We start from the raw sequence: 12,013 nt of genomic DNA on the forward strand, positions 1-12,013 counted from the left end.
GTTTTGGTGACTAGGTTGATGCATAGAAGGTGTTTGATGGAATGACAAAAGGGATATAGTTATTTGGACCACAACGATTAGCGGTTATGTCATATTGTTGTTGGTTGATGAGGCAATAAAGGTGGTTGATGAAATGTCCAAGAGAAGTTTGGTTTTGTAGACCGCCATGATCTTAGCCCATCGGTATGCCATCCTACGCCCTCCGGTTGCTCCTCACCATTTTCTATTGTCGCCAACACCTAACGCAATGCACAGCTACCCCTCAATCAGAAACGATTCGTCAATGCATGTACACTAACTTTCCAATCAAATACATAAGAGAATCCTCCACTCTTGGCATTCGATCAGATCTTAGCATTATTGTCACATTACAACCCAAACGGTAAATCAACTACATCCTGTAATATGATGTACTAAGTAGTATCGAATGTATCGTGTTGTATGGAATTTTCTATATTTTGTATATATAGATGGTTTGTGTGTATATTGTATCAAATGCACTATCCAATGTATCATGATACATCAAATTTTCTATTAGAAATTTATCAGTATATCTAGTAGAAATGTATACAACGTTCCGATAGTGGTGATTTTGGATTATTTCCATTCAATCTTCATGGATTATTTTCATTTAATGTTATGTGCTTGAGTTTAGTGGTTGATAGATATGAATATCTGTAATGAATTGATGCACTGATTAAACTGAAGAAGTTTTGATGGCAGCCTATTGGGCCATATTATGTTTCGTGTGTCCAATTATCCACCTCGACGAGGGGTCATCGTTTAATTTTCCAGCTTTTGATAAAGTATAGCACTTTATAAGAAAGTATAGCAGCTTATTGATAAAGTATATCACTTTATGGTAAAGTATAGCACCTTATGGCAATAGTATATCACCTTATCAATAAAGTATAGCACCTTATGGTCTTTGAAAATTCAGCAACTTATTGCGTTGCAAACCAAATCAGTTTTGTTAGGGCCATGCAAACAGTCAATGACCTACGCTATGTGTCGCGTGACCAATTATCCACCTCGACGAGGGGTCCTCGCTCAATTTAGAAGCTTTTGACAAAGTATAGCACTTTATGGGAAAGTATAGCACCTTATGGCCAAAGTATAGCACTATATGGCAAAGTATAACACTTTATTAGCAAAGTATAGCACCTTATTGGCAAAGTATAGCACCTTATGTTTTTTGGAAATTCTGCACATTAAGTTGTCTAAAACCAAATCAGTTTTTTTCACCGCAACGCAAACACTTGATGACCTACGTTACGTGTTTATTGACCAACCATCCACCATGATGAGGGGTCCTCACGTAATTTTGAAGCTTTTGGCAAAGAATAGCACTTTATGAGAAAGTATAGCACCTTATGACCAGAGTATAGCACTATATGACAAAGTATAGCACTTTATTGACAAAGTATAGCACCTTATTGGTAAAGTATAGCACCTTATACTCTCTGGAAATTCTACACCTTAAGTTGTCAAAAACCAAATCAGTTTTTTTCACCGCAACGCAAACACTCGATGACCTACGTTACGTGTTTATTGACCAATCATCCACCGCGATGAGGGTTCCTCACGTAATTTTGAAGCTTTTGGCAAAGAATAGCACTTTATGAGAAAGTATAGCACCTTATGGCCAAAGTATAGCACCATATGGCAAAGTATAGCACATTATTGGAAAAGTATAGCACATTATTGGAAAAGTATAGCACCTTAAGATACAGAATTTCTAGAGAGCATAAGGTGCTATATTTTGTCAATAAGGTGTTATACTTTGCCAATAAAGTACTATACTTTACCATATAGTGCTATACTTTGGTCATAATGTGCTATACTTTCTCATAAAGTGCTATACTTTGCCAAAAGCTTCAAAATTGCGTGAGGACCCCTCATCGCGGTGGATGATTGGTCAATAAACACGTAACGTAGGTCATCGAGTGTTTGCGTTGCCGTGAAAAAAATTGATTTGGTTTTAGACAACTTAAGGTGCAGAATTTCTAGAGAGCATAAGGTGCTATACTTTGCCAATAAGATGCTATACTTTGTCAATAAAGTGCTATATTTTGTCATATAGTGATATATATACTTTGGCCATAAGGTGCTATACTTTCTCATAAAGTGCTATACTTTACTAGCTAAAAGCTTCAAAATTGCGTGAGGACCCCTCATCGCGTGGATGATTGGTCAATAAACACGTAACGTAGGTCATCGAGTGTTTGCGTTGCGGTGAAAAAAACTGATTTGGTTTTAGACAACTTAATGTGCAGAATTTCCAGAAAGCATAAGGTGCTATACTTTGCCAATAAGGTGTTATATTTTGCTAATAAAATGCTATACTTTGCCATATAGTGCTATACTTTGCCAATAAGGTGTTATATTTTGCTAATAAAATGCTATACTTTGCCATATAGTGCTATACTTTGGCCATAAGGATCTATACTTTCTCATAAAGTGCTATACTTTACCAAAAGATTCAAAATTGTGTGAGGACCCCTCATCGCAGTGGATGATTGGTTAATAAACACGTAACGTAGATCATCGAGTGTTTGCGTTACGGTGAAAAAAACTGAATTGGTTTTTGACAACTTAAGGTGCAGAATTTCCAGAGAGCATAAGGTGCTATACTTTGCCAATAAGGTGCTATACTTTGCCAATAAAATGCTATACTTTGCCATATAGTGCTATACTTTGGCTATAAGGTGCTATACTTTCTCATAAAGTGCTATGCTTTGCCAAAAGCTTCAAAATTACGTGAGGACCCCTCATCGCGGTGGATGATTGGTCAATAAACACGTAACGTAGGTCATCGAGTGTTTACGTTGCGGTGAAAAAAACTGATTTGGTTTTAGACAACTTAAGGTGCAGAATTTCCAGAGAGCATAAGGTGCTATACTTTGTCAATAAGGTACTATACTTTGTCAATAAATTGCTATACTTTGTCATATAGTGTTATACTTTGGCCATAAGGTGCTATACTTTCCCATAAAGTGCTATACTTTGTCAAAAGCTTTAAAATTGAGCGAGGACCCCTCGTCGAGGTGGATAATTGGTCACGCGACACATAGCGTAGGTCATTGAGTGTTTGCATGGCCCTAACAAAACTGATTTGGTTTATCGCAACGCAATAAGTTGCTGAATTTCCAAAGACTATAAGGTGTTATACTTTATCGATAAGGTGCTATACTATTGCCATAAGGTGCTATACTTTGCCATAAGGTGCTATACTTCATTAATAAGCTGCTATACTTTCTTATAAAGTGCTATACTTTATCAAAAGCTGGAAAATTAAACGAGGACCCCTCGTCGAGGTGGATAATTGGACACACGAAACATAATATGGCCCAATAGGCTGTTGTTACCACAACCTACCATCAAAACTTCTTCAGTTCAATCAGTGCATCAATTTATTACAGATATTCATATCTATCAACCACTAAACTCAAGCACATAACATTGAATGAAAATAATCCATGAAGATTGAATGGAAATAATCCAAAATCACCACTATCGAAACGTTGTATACATTTCTACTAGATATACTGATAAATTTCTAATAGAAAATTTGATGTAGCATGATACATTGGATAGTGCATTTGATACAATATACACACAAATCATCTATATATACAAAATATAGAAAATTCCATACAACACGATACATTCGATACTACTTGGTACATCATATTGCATGCTGTAGTTGATTTGCCATTTGGGTTGCAATGTGACAACAATGCTAAGATCTGATCGAATGCAAAGAGTGGAGGATTCTCTCATGTATTTGATTGGAAAGTTAGTGTACATGCATTGACGAATCGTTTCTGATTGAGGGGTAGCTGTGCATTGCGTTAGGTGTTGGCGACAATAGAAAATGGTGAGGAGCAACCGGAGGGCGTAGGATGGCATACCGATGGGCTAAGATCATGGCGGTCCGCAAAACCAAACTTTTCAGGGACATTTTATCAACAACCTTTATTGCCTCATCAACCAACAACAATATGACATAACCGCTAATCGTTGTGGTCCAAATAACTATATCCCTTTTGTCATTCCATCAAACACCTTCTATGCATCAACCTAGTCACCAAAACATAGATATATATGAGCAAAATTGTTATGCACATACTCTTTCCTGAAACATAAGCTTGATAAGAATCCATCAATTGCAAAATTGTTATGCACATACTCTTTCCTGAAACATAAGCTTGATAAGAATCCATCAATTTATAAGAACATGACATTTTTAACAAGATATTGCCAAAAAACCCAAAAATTTTAAAATGTTAACTTGCCGTTTTCTATTGGTCGGCTTTGAGTGGACGTGGTGGTCCTAGGGCCGCTGCCACCGCCCCCTTCAACGAAGGATCTAGCGAAGAAGAACCTGCAAGTTGACATTGGACGCCATTGCAAGAGATCAAAACCCTTGAATTTTTAGGGTTTTTTTGAGTGGGAGGAGAACCAGAAAAATATGGTGTATTAGGGAGGAGTAAGAAGAAGAACAGTGTAATTTCGAATTTACGGAGGAGGAAGAAGAAGAACAGTTATTAGGGATGGAGATAATTAGAAAGAGTGAGTTGAGCCATGAGTAGTTATTAGGGAGGAGGAAGAAGAAGAACAGTGTAATTTCGAATTTATCTTTTATTTTTTGTATACAGTATACAAATATGATGTATTTGATACTTTGGGTTTATAAATAAGTGGGTGTTGTATTTTGGGTGTATGGATCATAATGAAAGTAGGTGAGTTTAAAAATAAGTTGGGAGTAAAACTTTGGGTTAAAAGAAGATTTTCCCTTAAAATAAACACTAACCCACTTAAACTTTCCCCAAAGAACGTCCATACATAAATTCCTCCTCAAACCCTCGGATCTTTTTCCATAAAATACAAGATCCCCAATATCCTATCTATAACAAAACAACAACAATCCCCTTCACATTATGGAGCAAGCACTTGTATTATCGTCACTAAACATGGTCCCCGCCCTCTCTCCAACAATCCCAGAGCTCCCCACCGGCATCTGATAATACCCGTGCATAATCGACTCATCGTACCCGTGCTTTCGGTAATTATAGGACGACGTCGATGCAGTAGAGTAAGCAAAAGGGTTCGCAGTTACAGTGTTCGCCGCCAGGTGAGCAGGCTGAGCTGCGTAGTTGTAGTGCTGCTGGTTGAAGCCGGTCATGTGACTGCCAGGTGCCGGTTGAGGCCACAGCACTGCTCTTCGGCCGGTCTTTCTTACCGCTTTCAGCACCTTCTTTTGGTCGACGTAGCCGGTTACCGTTACCTTCTGCATGGCCATGTCGATGTCCACGCTGTCGATGCCGTCGAGCCTGCCTAGATATTTCCTGATTTTCATTTCGCAGCCTGAGCAGCACATGTGCACGCATAATTCTATGATCTGAAAAATATTGATTCAAATGAAATATTAGCTAGGTGAAGATATTGTAAAGTTTCAAGTATGAATGGAGAAATATAAGTGAAAAAAATTCTTACCGACATATTGCACTTGTTGATGATAATTTGCAGTGTTAATGATCGACTTCTGGTTTTTGAATGAGTTGATATAGTTTCGATGAGGAATTTGGTTAATTTGGGGTAATGAGCATGTGTATACATATATACACCCAAGATGAAGCAAAGAGACGTAGCATATTATAAAATTGATACGCGTTTTGTTATTAACTTTAGGAGTTATTGAATCCATTATTTGGTCTACTATAGCACCGACTTTTCATTTGTTTAGTGTATTATAGCACCTTCGTCTTAAGTTTCCGTTACAACTCGACATGGGGTTCAAGTCGATCACGTGTGGGAGACCGGCGCAGAAAGAGCGGAACGGACTTATAGGCTTGTGCCACGTTCGCATATTTAGCTATTTGGCGTTTTGTTGGTGGCGGCCGTAACGGATCTGGTCTCCGCTAATGCCGCTGCCATCATGGGCAGAGTAAGAGGAGGTATGGTTTTGCCTACGTGGCGAATGATTATTGGTTGGAACAGCATGGCCCCATATTCCTTGGGCTCACAGCCGCGAGCAACGCGGGAAGATGAGTGTATTTATGAAAAAAATTAAGAGGATCACGTGGGAGAGGCTCCCAAAGTCGATGGTGCGTTGCTGTTGCAAATCTGAAAGCGAAGAAATCAGGTGCCTGCGCGTTAGAAAAAGTTCATATAATTAGTCGCCCTTTATTATATAATGCTTTATTATCATCGGGGTTTTTGCTTATAAACCCAAATTAACCCCCTCTTGCTTTGAAACCCACATAGTTCTACGAGTTCTCATGCATCCAAAATACAAAGTTATAAATTATCTTTAAACCCAAAATATAGAATTCAAAATGTATACCTACATATAGCAGAGTATATAGCTACATATATACTTCATAATTTAGGGTACATAGCTGCATACTATAGGGTGTATAGCTAGGAAACTTTCGTCATTAGGAGCAAATCCATATTTGGTGATCAGAGTTCCTAAAGAGCTGGTGTGGCACCGATCAACAATCACAACTTGCAACTGTCCTATGAGTCCTGATTACAAAAGTGAAGAGCAGAGGGGCTTTCCTAATCTCTAAATCTCATATATATATTTAGTTCGATTTGTTGTCTAGATCCACGACCGAATAAAATAGCTTTACTATCAAATTGCGAGGATTACAACGATCAAGATCTCTCAACAAATTACACCCAAAACTCCAATACAATCTCTCTAATAATCTCTAATGTCTATAGAGCAAACCAAACAAAGAGTCAAAGATATCAGCCACGGAGCAACGCATAGGCCTGATATTCACCTCACGGGTTCTCTCTGGAAATAGAGTCTTCATCTCTGTTTGCTTACAATTGCTGCTGCTGCTATGTATGTCAGGCGCCGTGCGGAAGCATGCCCGCAAACTAAACGAGTCGACAAGCAATGAGAGAAGAACCAAACACGAGTGCAATTCCCAAATAAAGGCCAAAATCCAACACAAACACAGAGATTTATGTGGTTCGGTAGTGGCTTACGTCCACGGGGAGAGGATGTAGAGATTTTACTATATGGAGGAGAAATACAACAGGTTACAACTCACACAAACTCTCAAATATAATCCTAACCAAAGATCTCAACTCCCACACAATATCTCTCTCTCAAATTGCTCAAAAGACTCAACAATCTCTCCTCTATAAACCCTAGAAATCATGTTTGTATTTATATCAAACACCAAACCAAAACCAAACATGAAACCAAAACAGCCCAGGACACCTGACATCGATCGACTGATGTGAAACATCGGTTGATCGATAATATGCACAAAAAACTGCTCACGATTCCATCAGTCGACTGAATGAGCTCATCAGTCGACTGATCACCTATCAGTTGACTGCGCAGAAACTTTTTCATAATTCCAAGGCTTTTCTTCAGTCGACTAATCTTGGCATTAGTCGACTGATGATACTGTTCATCAAAAACCTGGTTTTTCAAACAATTCTCCACCTCGGCAACGTGTTTCCAAAACTAAACCGATACTAACATGAGCATCAATGCGTCGTCTCTCCAAATCCGGCTGCACCAATGTGATTGCCTACGTAGCCCCTTTCCCAAGGGATCAAGCCGCCCGTAGTTCATCCAAATGACCGCAAACAGCCTAACATGTGCGAATTTGCAATAAGTTTCTACAATGATCAAACTTGTTGCCCAGGATCACCTTTGTGAGTGTAGGGTGAATATTTGATTTCCTGAAAATAGGGAGTGTTTGTTTGTATTAATAAGAAGGCTTATTACAAACTAACAAATCAAATGTTTACAACAGAAGCAGAGGGAAAGCCCTCTTTGTTTTGTGTGGGGACTTTAGGTGGCTATAGGACCCTTCGCTCGATGCTCGTGTCGAGTCTGCTTCCCTTGGACCGTTCGATCAAGGTTGCTGGAGAGCTTCAGTACGCAGTAGAAGCTCGGGGCAATAGAGTTCGATTCTGCTTAGTTCTCCGGCGATCGGAGCTCGGAGCTAAACAGTGATGCTGCAATGCAAAGGTTATGCAGAGAGCTTGGTCTCAACTCTTTTCTCTAAGTTTTGCAACCTCTCCTCCAGTGTGCTGGAAGGGGCTTTTAAATGGAAGAAGGACAGCTTGACTCCTCCTTGAATTGTGGGATGTGACCACATCTTCTTCAGAGATGCTCTATGTCCTGTCACCTACGATGGGAAGGCCCATTCTTGTGTATGAGGCAACGAACGACTGCTATCCGAGTGGATTTGACCAGCATTAATGAACCGCATTTATGAGTTCGCAGATCGATGAAGTGTCTGTCCGATCATTCGTACTGTGCGTGACCGCCCGGCGTGCTTTGAGCACGGTGCTTTCTCCTTTCCGGTCAGGAGAGGCGGTGAAGTAGGTGCACAGTACTCGAGTGGGTCTAGCCAGCTTGCCGAGTGCCGGCGGATCTACCTCCAGACTCAGACTTGCCGAGTGCCGGCGGATCCAGCTCTTGACTCAGACAGCCGAGGTGAGTCGCATTTATGAATGCTCAGGTTGACTCGACACCTGTCCAGGCTTTCGTGCTGTGCGTACTGCGAGCGACCGTTTGACGGTCCTGGGGTACTGTGCTCTCTCCCTTCGGGTTGAGAGGGATGGGAAAGTCCAACTCAGCACGTGGGGTAGCGGATACCCAGCTGTACTGACGGTCTTGGGGTTTGCTGGCGGATTCGACTCTGGACTCGGGCAGGCGAGTTGAGTGAAAGGCGAACTTCCGCCATCCTAATCGATCTTAACTCGTGCTGGCGAGCCGACCGTAAGGCGAACCTAGAATCAAGCATATCCGATGTCTATGCGATTTAGGCCCATGCCAGAGAACCGAGCGTGCGAGCTCTTCTCGCAGGCTTTTTTACCATCTACAAGACCCCCTTCAAAGTTTTCAGACCTAAACTGGCTTGCGTGGGGTCTGGAATACTTTGAATGAAGAAAACTTCGGCGGAGCAAGTGCCTTTGGGTTTCTTTTAGGATTTTTAGCAAACCCTCAGCTATCAACGAGTTTGATTTACCTTTACCCATTACCGTTTGAATCGAGCTAGCCATACTATTCCCTTCAGTATGATGAGTTATCGAGTAGTTTCTTTTAGGCTCAATGCTAAGATTTCTGCTCTAACCCTTAGCCGTCTGAGGCGTGGGTTTTAACCGTTTAAGCGAGGTCATTCTATTGGCTTCGTTTATAATTTTACCTTTAGTGGCGAGCGAGTCGTCCAGGCGAAATTAGTCTTTGGGAGCCAAGTTTCGCGCGACTCGTGGGGTCGGGTTAAGTACTCGTAGGTGAGATCTCTTCCTTTTTTGAGGCAGGCCCAGATCTGACGGGAGATGAGCCACGTGTCTGCTGATAGGGCTTTGTGCTTTCCAGCTAAGGCGGCGCGGTCTCATCGGGTCGTGGCGATCGTGACTCGACAACACGATTTTCGCGTGTTTCGCCCCGCGACGCATCGTGGCCGTGGTTTTCGAACTCAACCGTCGGATGCAACCGCCAACCTCGGTTCCTTCGATATACCGAGGGTGATCTGAGCCGTCGAATTTGATCGTGGCCACGTCTCCTGTCCGTTAGGGTTTTCGCCTTTCGAGGGCCATCGTGGTCACGTGGATAACTCCGCCCTTCTAAATCAGCCATTTTCCTCCATTGGGAGTTACCGTGCCCTCAAATCTTGAAAGGAACCTCCAAGGAAAGAATTCCCGCTTCATCCTACAATGGCTCCGAAGTCTAAGAGGTGCAAGGTGAGGGGTGCAGGCCCCGGACGTTACTCCGACCGTCTCTCCGCCGGCATGCCTGCCGGTGCTCTGGAGTCGCGCCCAGGTATGTTGATGGGTTCGTTTGGACGAACTTTTGTAAGTCTTAGGCGTCGAACTTTGCTCATTATGCTTGGTAGCTTCCCCGATTTGGGGCGAAGTTTGCCCTATTTGCCTTTAGAGGATGATTACTGTCCCTGCAGGCGAATCCTTCAGTGGGAAGGAAGCGAACTCCCTTTTCGCAAGGCGAGTTCGGCCCTTTCTCATTAGAGGGGAGTATAGTCTGTACGGATAGACCTCGTTCGAAATGGGTTCCCCCCTTCGACAGGCGATTTCGCCCTCCTCTGTTTGATGGGCGATTTTGCCCCTACAGCGGGTTTTGTCTCGATTGACTTTTCATTTCTTGTTGCAGCGACCTTTTCTGATGAGGCTTTCCCGGAGGGTGTGGCAATTGGTCACGCCGGGGCTACGAGTTATACGGCGCCTTCTCGATTTTCTTCTTTGGCTCAAGTGCCCGTATTCACCGCTGATAAGCCGCATGGTCTGGTACAGAGAGTCACGGATGGTCATCACTTGACATTACGCGAGTTGACGACCAACGCGGCGCTGACAGATGAGGACAGGGCAGAGCTGCCGAAGCCTCAATTTTTGTTCGGCGACGCTATGGCCGACCCTTCCGCCCTGTTGCTCAAAGAGAGCCGGTAGTTCCGCACGGTAGAGGGGGTTCATTATTACCTCCCCAGCATGTCGAGAGGGTTTTCGATCGTCGAGCTGCGGTCCTTCGCCATTCCTCGGACGATGAACTAGGATTTGACCCCCTCTCAGGACGGGGTCACTTGTGGCGTCTTTACGGGCTCTACGGCTGGGTATGGAGTGGAGAGTTCGTGCAAGCGCGTGACGGGCCTATGCCCTGGCTTAATGTCCACTGAACCGCCCGTGGGGGAGTCGACAGCGGTGGCGGAGACCTTCCATCACCGCTTCTTTCGAGCTGGTGGGAGCTTTCCCCCGAAGGACTTTAGGGCCCCGGGGTGGGTCTATTCTGCACCCGGCAGCGACACGTGGTGGTCCAAGACCACTTCCACATATGCCTCAGTACCTTAGGGGCCTCCGATCATAAGGGGAAAAAGAAGAAGACCCCTGGGATCAGCCACAAGAATTGGGCTGATTATCTGTTCCCGGGGAACGATGTCAAGGGTACGCCTGCTTTCCCGTTAGGCGCCTGTGATGAACCCGAAGTGGAGGCGAGGATAGCTAAAGAAGGAAGCACCGTGATTCTCGACCGCGACGAAGGCGGATTTAAGTCTGGTACGGTTCTTCACTCATTCCATCATCAGGCGAAGTTTCTCATCTCGGGGAAGGCGCTGCTCGCGGGGTACCTCATGTTATGGCTAAAGAGGTGCGTAATCCCCACTCACTCTTTCGAGGCTCTTCCTGTGGAGGTCGTGTATCCGGCGGTTTGCCTGGCTCACGGGAAGTCTTATTCCCTTGTATCGGCGACGATAGCGTGCATCCATCGGGGGCTTCGTACTCTAACGAGCCAATTCTGCCGTGTGTCGGTCCTCGACGAGGGGGAAGGAGAAGTTATCAGAACCCCCAATCCTAGGGTGGGTCTGCCGTACACATACTTGATGGCGTGGTTCGTATACCACTGCGAATGTTTGATGAGTGCCCCGGCGGCGCTTCAGGGCGACAAGTTTGTCCCCTTCGTCCAGCGTTTGGAGAGGTGCTCCTGGAAGTGCAAGGACATCCCCGATACGAGGAAGACGCTCTCCCACTTCGGGCACTATAATTTTCGTCGATCTTTTCCTTACTTCAGCGGGGGTGGATATGGAGAATCTCTCGTGGACGCGCCGACGGCGGATCACCACACAGTCCTTACCCGTGGGGCCTTTCGCTGGTTGGTGGACATTCGACCGGGGTATCACGTTCTGAGAATAGGCTCCACATGCTATCTCGAGCCGTACATCCCTTGCAGGTTCGCCCGCCAGTTTGGGTACGATCAATTGTATGTGGGTAATGCCAACCCCCACCTAAACTTCGAAGGAGGACTAGTTGACGGAGCTCGGGGATGGTTCTGGACCCATGCTGGAGGCACCCAAGCCCGCTTTGAGTTGCCCGCTAAGGACCGTGATTTACACCACACGCTCTTATACTGCCGCTGGTATCGGGGCGCTAGTGCTAATCCTGCCAATTTCTGGTTCCAGAACTCATGTCTGGTGGAACGCGATCGTCCTGTCAGGGGTCCTCTCCGTTCTTCGAGGCGAAGGGG

The 12,013-nt window shown here is 44.0% G+C and overlaps 1 protein-coding gene across 1 annotated transcript; it reads right to left on the reverse strand.

Moving 5' to 3' along the window:
- On the reverse strand, positions 4,822-5,585 carry LOC109843581 (heavy metal-associated isoprenylated plant protein 28-like). Its single transcript, XM_020412522.1, has 2 exons — positions 5,500-5,585; positions 4,822-5,404 (listed from the first exon to the last, which is right to left on the reverse strand). The coding sequence occupies exons 1-2, from the start codon at positions 5,503-5,505 to the stop codon at positions 4,937-4,939; spliced, it is 474 nt and encodes a 157-aa protein (XP_020268111.1). The 5' UTR covers positions 5,506-5,585; the 3' UTR covers positions 4,822-4,936.

The sequence above is a fragment of the Asparagus officinalis genome, chromosome 5 (genome assembly GCF_001876935.1).
Source record: "Asparagus officinalis chromosome 5, Aspof.V1, whole genome shotgun sequence".
NCBI lineage: Eukaryota > Viridiplantae > Streptophyta > Magnoliopsida > Asparagales > Asparagaceae > Asparagus > Asparagus officinalis.